We start from the raw sequence: 19250 nt of genomic DNA, 5'->3' as shown, positions 1-19250 counted from the left end.
GCTGAAAATTTTGTTGTTTATGATTATCCATATGCCCCAAGGAACCAACATAATGATCTCCATTGCAAATGGTAGTTTTAGTTTATCCTGCATATGAGATATAGCTTGAAAGATTGATCCATCTCTTCTTCTTTGCGGTTATATAAAGTTCCAGCATTGCTTTGCAAATGGACATGTCCAGAAGAGGTGCACAAGAGTTTCTTCATCTTGAGAACATTGATTAAAAACATAAGCAAAAGATTGCAACTAAAAAAATTTCCTCCTCAAGAGATTCCTGGTATTTAGTCTATCATGCAGAAGAAACCACAAGAAAAACTTGTTTTCGGCTAACATGATGTATTCCACGGCCAATTGAAATGTGGGTGTAGAAGTAGATAACCAATCATGGTGTTATATGTCTTTTTGGCAGTAAAAGTATTATTCCTCCAGATGTAGCTCCACATGTCAATATTTTCTTCCTGTATCTTTTCTCTTGCATTATGGAAAATAATTTCCATCGGCTCAAATTCAGAAAAGGCTTGCTTAGAGAGAGGTAAGTGAAAAAAATCCTCCAGAAATTCAGTGTGCAACACTTCTTCTACAGTCATGAGATGATTCCTTTTGTAAGTAATCAGGTGAGGAAACTTATGTTGAAGACAGATGTCATCCCAATTATCAGTTAATTTCAAGTGTTCATTTGGCCATTTCTTTGTAGATATCAATTAATTTAAAGTGTGCTCTCCACCAGAAGGATCCCTCAACAGAAGTACCAGCCAAATTTCCATAGTTTTAATAAGATGCTTTGACAAGTCTAACCCAAGGAATGTCATGATTGTTAAATAATTTATCCAGATTTTTCAGCAGTAAAGCTCTGTTTTGGGTTTCAAGATTCAAAACCCTAGGCCACCTTGATTCTTTGGTCTTTCAATTTTTTCCATGCAATGAGAGCTGATCCCTTTGCTTGTACAATTTGGACCATTTCTTTGAAGGCACACCCTCATCACGTTTCACTAGTTTTCCTCATCAAATTTCAATCACCACTTACAATTGAAGGAAACTTATTCATATTCTTGAAAATATGAACTAACTCAATTAAAAATAGTTCTTTAGCGTTATCATGTGGTGCACCATAAATATTTACAAGATTTCAACATTCCCCCAGTTTCTTTATTTTTCACAACCATCCTAATATGAAAACAACAACTTCAAAATCTAACACCTTAAAAAAATAAAATGTTCACAATTAACAACATATCACCACCTTGTCTGACTAAAGGTACACAAATCCATGAAAAGCTATGTCTGTCACTCAGCCGATTCAAATCATGCATGCTTAAAACGTAGTTTCTTGCAAACCAACAAAATGCAGCTTATAAATTGTACTACCTCCAGGCTCCATCCCAACTCCCAAGGCTTAAGGCTTATATTTTTTTCAGAAAGTCAAACTATGTTAAGTTTGACTAAGTTTTATAAAAAATCATTAACATGAAAAGTACAAAATCAATACCATTAGATAGATAATGAAATATATTTTTATATGGTACCTACAAAATATCATATTTGTTCATAAATTCTTCTAAAAATTTGGTCAAACTTTACTTCGTTTGACTTTCTGAGAAAAATATAGGCCTTAAGCCTTGGGATGGAGGTAGTAATCATTAATTGCATTCCCCAAGACTTTTATATTCCAAAATAATCCAGCCATGTACATAATCAACTAAACAATTTACTACTAGTATAAATGTTTCTACATCTATCTCTTCCCATGGGAAAACCTCTCCTCCAGCCTCTACCATTAACACTTCCCTTATTGAAAATAGTACATTCATCTAATTCAGCATCTTATTTGTCCACACCCTCATCCTCAAGTCTAGCCTACTATTTTTTTTCTTTTTTTGAATGGAGCCTACTATAATCTTGTATAGCTTGAACAAATACTATACAAGTTAAATGTCTTGACAATTGACATCTTTGCAAAAAATGGTCTTGATCTTAAAAAAAAAAATGGAACACACCTACACCATCTGAAGTTGTCAACCCTACATCAAAGGTAACAAACTGGTTGCTCACTTGATCAATCACGAGTTCAGAACTATGGCTACCTGAATCCAGAAACGGTTCGCATCGCCGCAAAGACAGCAGGTGTGCCGCCGGCTACCACCTCCCGTGGCCCGCCCTCTTCTTCCTTGGCCCCTTCTTCGCTGGCCCACACGCGAACTACTAAAACGCAACACAAATGCATTCCTGGCCCTCCCCTTCCTCTCCCTGCCGCAGTTCCACCCTCTCCTCCCTCTCCACGAAACCACCAGCCGCTACCCCCAACGCCGAGGGGAAGCCGCCGCGCGCGCGAGGACCCGGCCGGAGGACGGAATGACCGCCCAGAAGCGCCCGCTCCCGCCGCCCGCCTCCGACGACGATTCGCACGGCCACGTCGCAGTCCGCCGCGCCGCCACCAGCCGCGGCGGGGGCGGGGCCTCGCATGGGTCTTCAGACGGCGAGCCCGCTGCGCGTCGGTCGAGGGCGGCGCCGCGGGAGACGCACTACCTCGGTGAGGTGAACGGCGCCGACATCTCTGTTGCCATGGCCCTGTAGGTATCTCTAAGAGGTCCCATCCGTGCTTGATTGGTTGCGCAGATCCCAACGCGGAGGGTCGGCGCCGTGGAGATGGAAGCGGCAAGGAAAGCGAGTCGTCTATGAGCGCCGGCGACGAGGACGAGTAAGCCTTCCCTACCCCTGCCCCCTGCTCTTTCTCCTCTGTTGGGTCGTCTAGGCGTACCCGTCACGGCGATCCGATCTCCTCACCGCTTCATGTCTCGTGCAATCATGCACTAGCCGATAGCTCCGTTATGGTGCTGCTCCGATGCTGATCTCCAACGATATACATGGCCTGCTCTGGTGATCTCAGGACTCGGGGTCTCAGGGATAGTGGTGGTACACAAGTATACAACCGCGATGCTCGACGATTGCATCGTCCCAATTGTCTGTGTTTTAGTCCATGTTGTCTTTGATAGAGCTAGAGTTATCCTCACGAGATTCTGGCCCTACTATAAACATTGTACAGATGAGGTGTCGCCGACTGTCGCGGATTATGTTGGTGTGCATGCTTTCGCCATTATGCCAAGAGGCAAGAACACTGTCGCTCCCTGACCACTGTTGTTGTTATGAGGCTGTCATAGCGTACGTATCCGCTGGTTTCTCATCTCCTGGGTTTGTTGGCCTTCCAGGATCCCTTACTAATTAATTAAAGTAGGCATGGAGCTGCTGAATGCAAGGTTAGAGCAGGTCTAACAGACCCCGTAAAAGGGGCAAACCCGTATAATAACCGTCGATTTGAGGGTTTCGCGTCTACCCGGCCGTCTAGCACGCCCCGTAAAAACGGCCCCCGCATCGTTTTTTGCTGTTTTCGACTACGGGGCGGGTCGTCGCCCCCTACTTGTGCGGGGTGGGAGCGGGGATAGTGGGCGAAACCACTATCCCAATTCCGAAAGCGCGCGCGGACATTTCAGTTGTCCCCATCCATTTTCCCCCGCGCGCCTTCGCCGGGATCCGTCAGATCCGCGCCCCTCCGCCGTCCGCCGAGCCGCGCCGAGCTGCGTCGACGGCCGCCGCACCTCCGCCGCACCCCCGCCGAAGTTCCGCGTCCCTCCGCGCGCGCCGCCGCCCTCCAGCCGTGGTCTTCTCCGCCGTTTGTCGCCGGTGAGTATTCCGCCGCGTTCTTCTTCGTTCTCGCCGGTAAATTGGTCGGATTTCGGGCTGATGTATGGTACCCCGTGGTAGATGGCTTCGGAGGATGTGCACATGGCGGATTTGGAGGCGACGTCGACCGATTGGTCGTCGTCGGATTCCGACGATTCCGACATCGACGAGTTGCTCAACGACGACGAGACGGAGATGATGCTGCTCCTGTTCGGCTTGAAGCAAACGGAGGACCGCATGAAGCTGCTGGATCAGCGGAAAGGATCCGTGATGGGGCGTATGTGTATTCCGCGGAACCGCGCGCTCGGCCACGAACAGCTGATGCAAGATTATTTCGCCGAGGTACCGACCTATCCTCCCCGCCTCTTCCGTAGACGGTACCGAATGCGTAGGTCTTTGTTCGAGAGAATCGTCAAAGATTGCGAGGCAAATTACGATTATTTCAAGCAAAGAAGAAATGCTGCCCAAGTCATGGGATTTAGTCCATATCAAAAAAATTCTGCCGCCATGAGGGTTATTGCATACGGTATACCAGCAGATTATACCGACGAGTACCTTCGCATTGGTGTGCAAACAACCACGGATTGCGTGCGTATGTTTGCCAAGATGGTGATCAAGTTGTATGGAGAGAAGTATCTCCGAGCTCCAAATGAGGATGATACAAAAAGGCTCATGGAGATCAATGAAAAGAGGGGGTGGCCGGGGATGCTTGGTAGTTTGGATTGCATGCATTGGACATGGAAAAATTGTCCAAAAGCATGGCATGGAATGTATTGTGGCAAAAGCCGTGATGCTACCATTGTTCTTGAAGCTGTGGCCTCTCAAGACTTATGGATTTGGCATGCTTTTTTTGGATTGCCGGGGACACTCAACGACATCAACATCTTGAATAGATCCCCTTTGTTTGCAAGACTAGTTAAGGGTGATGCTCCACCTTGTAACTACAAAGTTATGAACAATGAGTACACCATGGGGTACTATCTCACAGATGGTATTTACCCTAACTATGCAACCCTTGTCAAGTCCATAAAAGAGAAAAAGGACAGGGCTTTGACAAGAAAGGAAGCTTGCTTCACCAAAAATCAAGAGGCATGCCGCAAAGATATTGAGAGAGCTTTTGGTGTCTTGCAAGCAAGGTTTGCAATTGTCCGGGGTCCTGCTAGGTTTTGGGACAAGGAAACTCTTGTTGATGTCATGACATGTTGTGTCATTCTTCACAACATGATCATTGAAGATGAAAGAGGTTTGAACTTGCCATGTTTCTATGACAATGTTGGCACCCGAGTGCAGCCCGAGAGGAACCCTGATCGGATTGAAGCTTTTCTTGCAGCTCATCGAGGCATTGAAAATGCCGAGACTCATCACCAGCTCACCCAAGATCTGATTGATCACCATTGGCAGTTGCATGGCCAATGAGTTTTTACATTCATTTCCCATTGTTGTATGTGTGAAACATTCATTTCCTATTCTTGTATGTGTGAAACATTTGTTATTTGTTTAATTCTTCCATTAGAACATTTATTGTAATAATTATGACGATTATTGTGTGATGTAAAACATTTATTTTATGTGAATGTTGTGTTGGTTTTAATATCCAAACTGTCAAAAAAACCCTGTTTTGAGGGGCCGGAAACTCGGACGAGCTAGCAGAGCCCGTATCCCCACCCCGTAAAACAGAATACGGGCTCTGCTAGCTCGTCCGAGTTTTTGGCCGGCGAAAACCGGATACAGGGCCCTTTACTCGTGTTATACGGGGCGAAAAAATACAGGGCCTGTTAGACATCCTCTTAGTTTGGCGTTTCCTAGAGTCACTCAGACTTTCTTCTTCTGAACTTCCCAAGCTAGTTCATGCCTTCCGTGGAATAGTTTTTAAAATATGGATTCTTGCTATGAATCCAGATTTTATTTTCTTTGTCATGAATTATAGTTTCGTGTTCTGATTCTAGAAAAAAAAAACAAGGCTGTAACCTGTAATAGGGTTGTAAGATACAAATCAGGCTATATGACAATTTGCAACTTCAAAAAACTAATGGCATATCGCTGTCGACATTACTTGTCACACATTCTGTCACTGCTCACTAGCTTATGTTGGATAATTAGGCAGAATTTCCATGATTAATTCCAGAATATAAAACATGATGACAGCAACTACTAACATGTGAAACTCGAACATACTAGATGCATTAATCAACATGAGTAGCAGCAGCGCAAACTGTAAAGCATCCATCGCTAAACAGATCGAGATATGTCGCACGTACCGATCTGGCGGAGGTGGTGGTGGAGGTGTAGCAGATGATGTCGCAGCAGTAACGTTGTTGATGACAACGTTGTTGACGACGGGGACGACGGGTCGAAGTAGACGGCGTTGAAGACGACGGTAGGCAGCACCGCCCGACTTGGACCGGAAGGCGACCCGTGATGAAGAGCTTGAGCGACGCGCGCAGCGCTTCCCAAAAACCTAATTCGCCCTCTCCCGTACAGGACCGCAAGGACGAGTGGTTCCGGAGACCTGCTCTCCCGTTCGCTGATGCACGTCGGCTCGCGGGATGGAGTAGGCTACGATGGCAGCGCAAGCAGAGAGAGGTGGAAACCCTAACTCGTGTATTGGATGTGATCTCGCGGTAGCCGGACAGAGATTATATAGGCTCGGGAAACCCTAGGCAACGTGGGCCACGCCCACGTCGCACGAACGTTTCGAGTCGGTTACAGATAGCCCACGATCCGGGAGCGACCCGAACCGACTAACTGCGACGCGTCCGTCTAAGACTCTGTTCGTTTTCCTGAGCTGCAAAAAGTCTCGGGTCGAGGCTCAATCCACTCACCACGAGCGCGGCGCGCGCGTCGTGACGTGTCGTGTCGAGTCGAGCGAGCGAGGAGGAGGAGGAGTGCGCGTGTAGCATTCCTATTCTCACTCACTTACTAGTGGTGGAACAACTCACCTTATAAGGTGGTCTAACTTCCTCCCAACTTTCCATGTGGGACTAAACTTCCCACTTCTTGCCACTCCCTAGTGAGCTGCCACCAACTTGGGCTCAAACTCACAAGGCTACCACTATGTGGGCTTTGAGATTTATAGGAAAAACTGAAATCTAATTTGGGCCACTAAAAGTGGGCCCAATATTTCAACAATCCCCCACCAGATCTCAAATCCCCATTTAGAGATTTACCAATACTCGTTGCTTGTTTATATACCAAGTGTTTCAGCGGAGACTGTTAAGTTGAACTTCCGCCTAGAACCTTAAGCTACATCCATTCACACTTGAACAATGGACTAAGCCTTGAATTGCAAGTTTTGCGTGAACAGGGTTTCACTTAAAGTCATGACCAGTACATGGCTGCCAGTAGCCTACCCCGCGGGTGAAGCATATGCGTCATACTTCATGGTCTCTTCTTGAGTTTACTAGAGATCACCCAAATCTCATAGATTGCGACGTTTAACAATCGGACTCATATAGGTGTGTTATTTCAAGAATGCTCTGTAGGACAAGCACCTTTGCTAAAATAGCCAACATAAACACATTAAGGCTTGTTGCCAACCTGCCTTACAACAATTGAGAGTTGTGCATCTTCACATAGAGAGGGTTACATAATACTCTCCTCAATTAAACCACTAGTTTGTTCTTCCCGTGTCCTAATTCACGGGATCTCCGATCACAAAGGTTGGGTTACCACTATGGCGTAACATCAACGGGTCTCAAACCCATCTCCCTCGATGCACTTTCTATCACATTACGTGATAGTCCCTTTGTAAAGGGATCTCGCCAGGTTTTTGTCTCGTTTGAATATATGTAACAGCTTATTACTCCGGAGTTTCGCAATTTCCCGACAGACTTCAAACGTCTCTTGACGTGTCTTGATGACTTCGCGTTATCCTTAGAATTGTTCACTTTGACAATTACAGTTTGATTGTCACAATTCAAAAGGATTGCCGGAACAGGTTTTTCAACCACATGCAAGTCCATCAAGAGCTCACGCAACCATTCTGATTCAACAGTGGTTGTGTCTAAAGCAATAAGTTCTGCTTCCATAGTTGACCTCGTCAATATGGTTTGCTTACAAGATCTCCATGACACTGCGCCACCTCCAAAGGTAAATACATACCCACTTGTGGCGTACGGATCAGCTACATCTGAGATCCAATTCGAATCACTATATCCTTCAAGCACAGCTCGGGTGCCCCGAATAGTGAATCCCATAACTCATTGTACCACATAGGTAGCGCATGACCCTATCAAGTGCATGCCAATGATCAGTACCCGGGTTTGACATGAACCTACTCAACTTGCTAACAGCAAAAGAGATGTCGGGTCTAGTCGCGCTCGCTAAGTACATGAGTGAGCCAATGATCTGAGAATATCTCAATTGATCTATGGCAATCCTCCGGTTCTTGCGTAGTGTCACACTGGGATCATAAGGTGTTGAAGAAGGCTTGCTATCAATATAGCCGAACCGGCTCAAGATCTTCTCAACATAATGGGACTCGCGTTAGAGTAATCCCACTCTCGTTCTTAATCAGCTTGATGTTCGAATTACATCAGCTTCTCCCGCATCTTTCATATCAAAACTCTTTGACAAGAAAGACTTGACCTCGTGTATTACTTTCATGTTTGTACCAAAGATCAGAATATCATCCACATACAAACATAGTATAACACCTTCGCCCCCACCATGGCGATAGTAAACGCACTTGTCGACTCTCATTGACAACAAAGCCTACGTAAGTTAAAGTTCTCATCAAACTTCTCATGCCATTGCTTAGGTGCTTGTTTCAGGCCATATAAAGATTTCAGCAACTTGCACACCTTTCTTTCTTCACCTTTTACTACAAACCCATCAGGCTGATCCATATAGATTTCCTCTTCCAACTCTCCATTAAGGAAAGCTCGTCTTTACGTCCATTTGATGAACGATAAGACCATATGAGGCAGCCATGGATAGTAGTACTCGAATGGTGGTAAGTCTAGCGACAGGTGAATAGGTGTCGAAGTAATCTTCGCCTTCTCTCTGTGTGTAGCCTTTCGCTACAAGCCGCGCCTTCTACTTTTCAATAGTACCATCAGGTCTTAGCTTCTTCTTGAACACCCATTTGCAGCCTACAGGCTTGCATCCATGGGGTCGTTCTGACAACTCCCAAGTTCCATTAGAAAGAATCGAGTCCATCTCATTATGGACAGCTTTCTTTCCAATCATCCGTATCCGGAGATGCATATGCCTCTCGCAATGGACGTGGGAGTATCATCCACAAGGTACACAATGAAATCATCACCAAAGGATTTTTCAATCCTTCGTCTCTTGCTCCGTTTAGGAGCTTCATTGTCATCCTTCTCGAGTAACATTCTCATGTGATTGTTCAAAATACTCATTAGATGTACTCGGACTCGTGAATTATCTCAAGTAGAAATTCTAGCAATGCTATGCATATCTTTCATAGGAAACATATTCTCAAAAAATGTTGCATCACGAGATTCCATAATAGTATCAACATGCATATCAGGTACCTCGGATTGAACTACTAAAAATCTATATCCTACACTCCGAGGAGCATAACCTAGAAAGATGCAATCCACTGTCTTTGGTCCAAGTTTGCGCTTCTTAGTAATTGGAATATTGACTTTCGCCAAACATCCCCATGTGCGCAAATACGAAAGTGATGGTTTTCTCCCAGCCCACTCCTCGTAAGGGGTTTTATCTTTATTCTTGTTAGGAACTCTATTCAGGACATGACATGAAGTCAACAAAGCTTCCCCCACCATGCCTTTGATAAACCAGACAGTGGCTAACATGGAATTCACCAAGTCAGTCAGCGTGCGGTTTTTCCTCTCGGCAACCCCGTTTGATTGGGGTGAATAGGGAGGCGTCCTCTCATAAATAATGCCATGTTCCTCACAGAATTCATCAAAGATTTTAGGAAAATATTCACCACCACGATCCGACCTAAGACGCTTGATCTTTCTCTCTAGTTGATTTTCAACTTCGGCCTTATAAATTTTAAAGTAGTCTAAAGCTTCATCTTTAGTTCGCAACAAATAAACATAGCAAAATCTAGTCGCATCATCAATCAATGTCATGAAATATCTCTTTCGACCTTTTGTCAACACACCATTCATCTCGCATAGATCGAATGTATGAGTTCTAGAGGTGCCAGGCTTTCTCCTCGGCCGCCTTGTGAGGCTTCCGAGGTTGCTTTGATTGCACACAACTATGGCACTTAGAACCTTTGGCAATGGTGAAATTCGGAATTAAACTTAAACTGGATAGCCGAGACATTAAACCAAAATTAATGTGACATAAACGAGAATGCCAAACACTGGTATCATCACCAATATTGCCACAAATATGGTTCACAGACTTATTGCTGAAATCAGAAAGCGAAAAGCGGAACAAGCCTCCGCACTCATAGCCTTTACCAATAAATTGTCCAAACTTGGAAACAACTACTTTATTCGACTCTAACACAACCTTAAACCCATCTCTGCCATAGAAGGGAGCCGCTAACGAGATTCTTGTTCATAGTAGGGACATGCTGCACGTTCTCGCTCGCACGATCTTCCCCGAAGTGAACTTCGCATCTACCGTGCCAACACCACGAACGTAAGCATGTGACCCATTCCCCATCAAGACGGAAGAATCCCGAGCGACCTCGGTAAGAAGTGAACATGGATATGTCAGCACACACATGAACATTAGCACCTGTATCAATCCACCAACATGGAGATTGAAATACCGAAAGAACAGTAAAGAGATTACCGTACCCATCAAAGCATTGCTAGCGTTCACCGTGTTGACTTGCCTCCCCTTTTCTTGCGGTCCGCCCTCTCTCGGGACAGTCCTTAGAAAAGTGGCCAGCCTCTCCATAGGTAAAGCAGCTCGGATCCGCTTTGTTTATCATCTTCTTCTTCTTGAAGGTTGTAGTCTTCATAGGCTTATTGAAGGAGGGCTTGTTATTCCCTTTGTTCTTGCTCGTAGGGTTTCTTCCGCACCATGTTGGCGCTAGACCGACCCTCTCCTTTCTCGCATTATCCTTAGCTCGAGCTTTCTCCTCAACATCAAGAGATGCTATCGGATTTTCAACTCGATATCTTCCGTCTCTTGTGTTTGAGAGTTGTGGCAAAGTTCCTCCATGAAGGGGGCAACTTAGCGATGATGCATCCAGCCACAAACTTGTCGTAAGGCACACTTAAGGAGTTCGAGCTCTTTCGCAATGCACTCGTATCTCATGAGCTTGTTCGACTACGTAACGGTTGTTTACCATCCCGATGTCATGGAAGCTCTCCATGATGTACAGTTCATCGCTCGCATCGGTTGCACCGAATTTAGCATTCAAGTACATCCCGAAGCTCTTTACCATCTGTTATGTGCATGTACACATCACACGTACGATCAGCAAGAATACTCGTAACGCATCCGACGAAGAGAGTATTGTTTTCCTTGAACTTGTTCTCGATCTTGGTCAGATATAGTTCCTTCAGTAAACCATCACTAACTTCGAACACTTTCGTATGAGTAAGCCGAGCGTGGCCTTAACTTGCCACCTCTTAAAGTGCACACCGGTAAACTTATCCGGCCTCAAAGTGCATCAACAAAACCAGCCATTGTTAACTCAGGAAATTGCCTACAATTAGGTTTTTGGATTGTTGGATAATTAGGCAGAATTTCCATGATTAATTCCAGAATATAAAACATGATGACAAGCAACTACTAACATGTGAAACTCGAACATACTAGATGCATTAATCAACATGAGTAGCAGCAGCACGCAACCGTAAAGCATCCATCGCTAAACAGATCGAGATATGTCGCACGTACCGATCCGGCGGAGGTGGTGGTGGAGGTGTAGCAGATGATGTCGCAGCAGTGAACGTTGTTGACGACGGGGATGACGGGTCGAAGTAGACGCGCGTTGAAGACGACGGTAGGCGGCACCGCCCGACTTGGACGGAAGGCGACCCGTGATGAAGAGCTTGAGCAGCCGCGCGAGCGCTTCCCAAAAACCTAATTCGCCCTCTCCCGTACAGGATCGCAAGGACGAGTGGTTCCGGAGACCTGCTCTCCCGTTCGCCGATGCACGTCGGCTCGCGGGATGGAGTAGGCTACGATGGCAGCGCAAGCAGAGAGAGGTGGAAACCCTAACTCGTGTATTGGATGTGATTCTGCGGTAGCCGGACAAGAGATTATATAGGCTCGGGAAATCCTAGGCAACGTGGGCCACGCCCATGTCGCACGAACGTTTCGAGTCGGTTACAGATAGCCCACGATCCGGGAGCGACCCGAACCGACTAACTGCGACGCGTCCGTCTAGGACTCTGTTCGTTTTCCTGAGCTGCAAAAAGTCTCGGCTCGAGGCTCAATCCACTCACCACGAGCGCGGCGCGCGTGTCGTGTCGTGTCGTGTCGTGTCGTGTCGAGCGAGCGAGGAGGAGGAGGAGCGCGCATGTAGCATTGCTATTCTCACTCACTTACTAGTGGTGGAACAACTCACCTTATAAGGTGGTCTAACTTCCACCCAACTTTCCATGTGGGACTAAACTTCCCACTTCTTGCCACTCCCTAGTGAGCTGCCACCAACTTGGGCTCAAACTCACAAGGCTGCCACTATGTGAGCTTTGAGATTTATAGGAAAAACTGAAATCTAATTTGGGCCACTAAAAGTGGGCCCAATATTTCAACAGCTTAATGATCCGACGAGTTGCAACTTGCAATGCGAAACTTGGTTGAGTCCAGAAAACCTGTCTCGTACTTATCTCTCCGTCACCAGATGGTCCAGGTCAGTTCACCACTGGAAAGTTCTGAAGTAGAATCAACTCAAGCGCAATGCCTTATGGCTAGTGTCGAATGACCTGAACGGCTAGACGTGTTTCTTCCATCGCAGTAGCGCTGCGTCTTTCTTCCCTCTGTTTGGAAGGAAAATATTTTGTTCCTCCAGAGGTATGTTTCTTGAAGATCATTTTTCCATAGAAAGTGTTCACTTCCATCTTCAGTGTAGATTATCACCCCCCATGTTTCTAAATCTAGGTTGCTGAGTCTGAAAAACTCAAAAGCATGAGCTTAAGAAACTACATTTTTCCTATTCTACGGCTCGCAAACTCTGTTGCTTTGCCCCATGTGGAACGCGTTCGGTCTACGAGCTAAAGGACAGAGATCATGATCAGTTCGTTAAGGGTTCGTCAATGTTGAGCTCGATTGATTTCCGCCGGCCGGCGGAGAGGTCCGGGGGCGTCGTCACGCATATGCCGATTTGCGCCGGCGGTAGACGGGGCCGGTTGAACAAAATCGGCGACCCAGCAAACATGGTTCCTCTCTTCCTGAAGCATCTTCTTCTCGCTGCGTCTCGAAACGGCAACACATGCTCGCTTTCAGTCTTGTGCTCTTCTTTACGCGTGTTCCTTGATCCACCCATATACCAAATCGAGCGGCATGGAAGTACGGCTGCCCTCCGGCCAGAAGCACGGCAGACGAGGCGAGGCGGCCTGCATGTCCTTGGCGTCGCTCGCTGCCTTTCACCTGGTCTCTCGCGCGATTCCAAAGCCATAGAAAGCAGTCAGACCCCACACGCAGGCACAAGATATACACGACCGACCGAGCAACAACACAACACACACATCGGGTTCCTTATTTATTTTCCGGAAGTTCTCTCTCTTTCTCCGCCTCCTGCCCCCTGCCTTCCGTCCATCCAGGCTGCCGCACCCACCTGGCCGTCTCTTCCAGTCGCCCTCCCCGTCGACCGCCACATCCCCTCTCCCACACGCCTCGCCGGAATCCCAGGGCAGAATGCCCGCGCAGAAGCGCCAGCGCCCTTCGCCGTCGTCCAAACCACGCGACCACGTGGAGGCCAACGGGACGGATGCTTCCACAGCCGGCGGCGCCCGGGGCGAGGGAGGAGGAATCCAGCCGGTGCCGGGAGGAGGCGCCGCCAATCGGGCGACCGACCCGCAGCCGCGGCGCGTATGCGGTGAGCTTAGCCCGCATCGACACCTCTCGTATCTCGCAATCGCCGTCGTGCTCTGCATGTTTCGGCGTGAATATGGCTAAGAAGCATGTGTGTGTTCCTATTTCTTGTGGCTTTGGCAGATTCGGGAAGCGCGGGGCGCGGCGGCGGCGGCGCGTACAGCGACAGCGAGTCGGCGCAGAGCGACGGCAACATGGATGAGTGAGTCTTCCTCCCTCCCTCCCCTGAGGTCTGAGGTCTCTCCCGGCTCCGGCCCTATCCCGGCCTTCGGGTATCGTGGATCCCGTGTGGCTATCTGTGCGATTTGTCGTGCTCGCGCTGCCATGCTCCGTATCCTCGACTCCTACCCCCGTTTCCTCCGTTTCCTCGTGTCCTATTCCTATTCCCACCCACCCACGCCGGTGAAACATAGCTAACTACAAACTGTTCCTGCGAACTATGCATTGCTTCCATCATACTCATATTCGGTCCCAGTCCCAGCTGTGCAAGCTACCTTTTTGTGCCACATTCTCATGCTGGACTGGAGTCCCCACTTTGCATTTGAAGGCTGAGCTGCTCTGTTTGTCTCGTCGTTTCTACTCTACGTTAAGAGTTTGCCATTCGCTTGCTGTTTTTTATTTGGGGCTGTGTGTTGATAATTTCTCATAGCGTGTAACCAGCTTGTGTTTGAAACTCTTCGTTATACGATTTTTGTTGATGCTACATTACTACTTCAGTTAGATGTGCTAACGTCGTTTTTTTTTTTTCTTTTGATCTGAATCTAACGTTGTTTGCTATAGCAATTTTAGGTGTTCTGACTCTGCTTTTGGTACACTACTACATAACTTTATTTTTTTCTTTGTGATTTGTCCTACTAGTTCCACACACGTAGCACTCTGTTACAAATGCACATCATGCTCTTCAACCAGTAGTCTTATTGAAAATGCAAATGCTATGGAAATTTATATGGTCCGTTGTTGGGGATCATAGTTGGTCTGAAGAGTTATAATGTGTTCAGTTTGTAGTTAACTATGTCGTACTACAGGTTACAAGTTATTTTTTTGTGTTCAGTTTGTAGTTAGCTATGTTTTCAAGCTAATGCTACTACTTTGTATTGAACTGTTCCAACCTCAGCCAAAAAACAAAAAAAAAAATTGACCTGTTTGATCAAACCTAAGATCATTCAGGTTGATAGATTCTGAAAGATTTAATGCCTCACACAGCTTCAAGCTTACATGAACTATTTTCTCGTCAGGTTTATACTAGTGAAATTAGCTGAAATCCGGAAGGAAGTCCAGTGCCCTATTTGTTTAGGTATGTATGTCTGTTGTTATTTTGCTTAGGGATTTGGATTCCATATTGCTATTCAGAATGCTTACATGAAAGCTCTTGAACATGCTAATGCAAGTTCCCTTTACGTCTATATATGTATCTTCACATTATTTATCAATACATAATTTAACCTATCATATTCAGTAGCTTGCTTGTTTCATGTGTGTCCCACTGTGTATACTACCTCCATCTCAAGGCTTAAGTCTTTTTTTTTAAAGTCAAACCAAGTAAAGTTTGACCAAAATTTTAGAAGAATCTAACGACAAATATGATATTTTGTAGATACCGTATTAAAATATATTTCATTATTATCTAATGATATTGATTTTGTATTTTGCATGTTAATGTTTTTTGATAAAAACTTGGTCAAACTTGACATAGTTTGACTTTCTAAAAATAATATAAGCCTTAAGCTTTGGGATGGAGGTAGTATTATTTTTCCCTCTAATAATTGTTGACATTGAGATCATCAGTTTAGCGTTGATAGCTTCTAGGCATCAGTTAGTTGTCTTTTAAGTGCCTAACTAAAGTTATTCTATACTGGCCTTTTGCAAGTTTAAGGGTAGTTGCACTAGATTTCTTCCGCATGGTGTAAGTAATACATAGCATAGCTAAATTGAAGCCATAGTCTGCATCGTAATGATTTTCCAGTTTTGCTTCATTCCTCAGGGAAGGCATTGAATTGTCAATACTAGCTAACTGTTCAGGAGATCTTAATCCTGCATCTATCTTCAGTATGATTGTATGATTTTTCTGGTACCATGCATAGGTGTTTTCCATGATTTGTACTGAATGTAAATCCTACTGTTCGAATTAATGGGTGCCACTTTCCCATTCCGATGCTTCATATATCCTGTGGTGTGCCTCTTCTAGTTCAGAGTCTGGCCATCTCTCATTTGTCTAGTATATAGTATACAGTTTACCTTCCTCTGTTACATCTTATGGTATAACTTCCTACCTGGGTACAAATCTTCGGTACAGTTGACGTCCTTTTCATTTTAAGAAGTTCACAATCGCATAGTAGATTTCGATGACACAAACTTAATGTGTTGGATAAAAACTATAAATAAATTTAAGTGAAGATATAGTAGTCACTTGCTACACCTACTATAGCTCGCAATTATGAAGTTTCAGATATATTGCTGTTCTACATGTGGTCATTTTTTGTCTGATGAAGATATGAAAAATCAAAATATTTGCCCTTCAATTTACAGGCATTATCCGAAAGACAAGAACGGTTATGGAATGTTTGCACCGATTCTGCAGGGATTGCATTGATAAATCTATGCGGCTCGGGTATGATGTCAAAAAAAATTCTACATGCTTGCCGTGTTATTAATTTTCACAATGGGAAATTCACAGGCTAATTCAGTTTTGTAAATCATCAAACAAAGCATTGCTTATTTGACAGTGCAAACTGGTTTTGCAGAAATAATGAGTGCCCGGCATGCCGCACTCATTGTGCAAGCAGGCGTTCTTTAAGGGACGATCCTAATTATGATGCATTGATTGCAACCTTATACCCCGATATTGACAAGTATGAGGAAGAGGTGATGTCTATGTTACACTCTCGGCATTTAGGTTATCTTAGTTAGCCCCATTTAGCTTTTCTTGCAGTGCTTCTCATATAATTGAGGCTTCAGGAATTTGCTTTCAGTGAAGAGGAAAAGACTCGGAATAAGAAGGTAATCTTATCTTCTTGGTAATAAGTAGTGTTCAATGAAAATACTCATGCAAAGTTTAGGTTACTCATCAATATCATTTTTTCATGAAAGATTCAAGCAACCATTGAGGAAACGATTCGAAAACAGTCAGAGGCCATAGGTAAGAAATGTTCCACAGCAAAAGCCACTGCCACTGCTTTTGCAAGGAAGTACAGAAGAAATATGCGAACACGTGGGAGAGGTAGAACTGTTGCTCGTGATATTGTCCTTACTGTCTCCAATAATGAGGATAGAGAAGAAGTAAATGCTAATGATGCCAGCAAAGAGTCGTCTTCTGCTGATAACCACTCTCCAGATTTAAAGCAGAAAAGAGGTAGAAAGAGGCCTCCACCACTACCTTCTCCTGATAGAATCATTGCCAGTAGTGACCATGGATCTGAGGAGAATGGTGAACCAGTATCTGTTAAAGAAAATTTCACAAGCTCTCCATTGCGGGGGGAGATGCTTGCATGGGGAAAAAATGGCACACGAAGCCAAATTCGACATGGCAATGTTGGTGGCTTAAATTGCAGACTGGGAAAGGGCGGACGTGTTGCGAAGTTGGTGGAGCACCTCCGTACAACTGATGAAATGGATAAAGAGGTACTGGATATATGTATCTTCTCTTGTTCCAGTAGTTTTGCCAGATAATATAGATCTGCATGAACTAGCCGAACTTGACTCAAATGTATACAAGGAGCTTGTGCTACATGGGCTGTAGTTCTAATTGTTTTATTCAGACTTGAGGTTTTTCATACTATTTCCTTGCAGTTCAACTTGTATCTTGTTCTCCTTCCTCTTGATGGAAAAGCAACACCTGAATTGGAAAAGCCCTATCTAAGTTGTCGACCAACTGTATCAATTCGACATCTCGTACAGGTGATTGCTTGCCTCTCTAAATTTATCTTTTTGGAAAATTGTAGTTTATGCGGTTGAAATCAAATAACCAATTTTTTTTTCTAGCTAATTGCTCTCCAGTTGTCTCGGCAAGTTGAAGAACTTGAGATCTATATGAGGATGGACCTTCACAATAGAGGTGTTGCAACAGACTCAAGTTCTGCTGAGACAAATCCGCGGCTATTTGATGGCTTGGAAAGATTGAGGGGAGATAAGCTTCTTTCTGATCTTCACCTGTCATCTGCCTCTGATCGCAACGATGTGGTAAGAACCAACCATGCATGAACCAAATTTAGCTATCATATATGCTTGCTCGTTGCTGTGCTATCTGATAATATTTACTTTTCTTTTTAACTTCAATTGCCACTTGGCAGGAATTGTTATATGCTTTGAAAACTCGAGACTAGATCACTTTTGTGGCGGCACTTTTCATCATCTGCTGGTATTATGTTGGGTCTGCTTCTGGATAAGGGCTGTTTGTGAAAAGCACTGGATGTGCAAAATGGTAGATCCTTTTTTTCCCTATGAGTTCTTGTTTAGATTGGTGTACTTTCTTTGTAACATATAGCTAGATCTTCATGGTGTTAGTACCGTTGGGTCAATAATATCAGTGATAGTTTTAAATTAGTAAAATTATAAGCGGTCTCCTATTGGTTAATCATTGAGTTGTGTTCATTTATACCAGCTCGTGGGATCATAGAAAATTGGAAGCTAATATTGATACAGAAGGCATTCGTTGTTTTGTTCGTCATGCTCTCATTCTACATATATCGGCGAACACTAATCTAGTAAACTTTATGGTTTGTTCTGATTGACAAACTTGTGGAGTTTGCAGTATGAGTTGCATCGTCATATACACTATGATAAACTAGCTCGCTGGTCGCCATTTTGCCTTCAATGAGGGTTTTGTAACTGCTCCAGCCAGCATCTTTCGGCAGCAAGGCCCCTGCACCGTATTGGCACAAAGTTAAAGAGATTTCGTGTTCACCTTTGCCTAATTAGCTACTACCTCTTATATTATGAAACAGAGTGATAGTTCTAAGTATTTAAGTTGTTTAATGTCTTTTTATAAAAAAATGGAATATACTAATATCATGAAGATACCAACTACATCAATACCCTAATAGTAGTATGGATGCACACAGCCGAAAAAAATATATAACAAAGGAAAAGTCCTGCTAAAGTTGTTCATATGATACAAGATCGCAATTACCATGGGTTGATGACTAGTTTTCTTACATATAAGACATACCATGCTTAACTTTAAATTAATAAAGCCCGAGGTTTTAAGGTTTACATAACACCAACATGTTGGGTCTATAGCTTCGCCCCCACTAACACGCCGAACGACATCAAGGCAGGGGCACTAGGTCTTCAGCTTGTTGGCCTCATGGTCACGTACAGCTCTCTTAGCTAGGGGCACTAGGTCTTCAGCTTGCTGGCCTCATGGTCACGTATGGCTCCTTAGCTCGCGCATCATCTAGCTTAGTCCCTCCTTTTCCTTTTCCTTGAAATTGAGGATCCATGGCTGCAATAAAATGGTAGTTTTATATATTATATCAGCTGGGTGATTTATAACCCTCTTCTCAATACTAAGTTTGTTGCGCGTATTCCATAGCGTCTAGGATTGAGCAACGAACAAGACCCAGAGAATCTGCCTCCTGTATCCCGTGAAACTCGACACAATGGCATGGAATTCGCCAAAGTTGGCGGGGCGC

General features: G+C 44.8%; 1 protein-coding gene across 1 annotated transcript; it reads left to right on the top strand.

Annotated features, from left to right (window-relative positions):
- Positions 1-2636: 2636 nt before the first annotated feature.
- On the top strand, positions 2637-18275 carry LOC124680799 (putative E3 ubiquitin-protein ligase RING1a). Its single transcript, XM_047215840.1, has 9 exons — positions 2637-2695; positions 14856-14914; positions 16147-16228; positions 16362-16482; positions 16576-16617; positions 16708-17238; positions 17407-17514; positions 17599-17796; positions 17907-18275. Exons 1-9 carry the CDS (start codon positions 2673-2675, stop codon positions 17937-17939), a joined length of 1197 nt encoding a protein of 398 aa, XP_047071796.1. The 5' UTR covers positions 2637-2672; the 3' UTR covers positions 17940-18275.
- Positions 18276-19250: the final 975 nt, after the last annotated feature.

Source organism: Lolium rigidum, unplaced genomic scaffold (genome assembly GCF_022539505.1).
Source record: "Lolium rigidum isolate FL_2022 unplaced genomic scaffold, APGP_CSIRO_Lrig_0.1 contig_2871_1, whole genome shotgun sequence".
Lineage (NCBI taxonomy): Eukaryota > Viridiplantae > Streptophyta > Magnoliopsida > Poales > Poaceae > Lolium > Lolium rigidum.
Note: the sequence above shows the minus strand (reverse complement) of the source record. Positions and strands in the feature narration are given on the sequence as shown.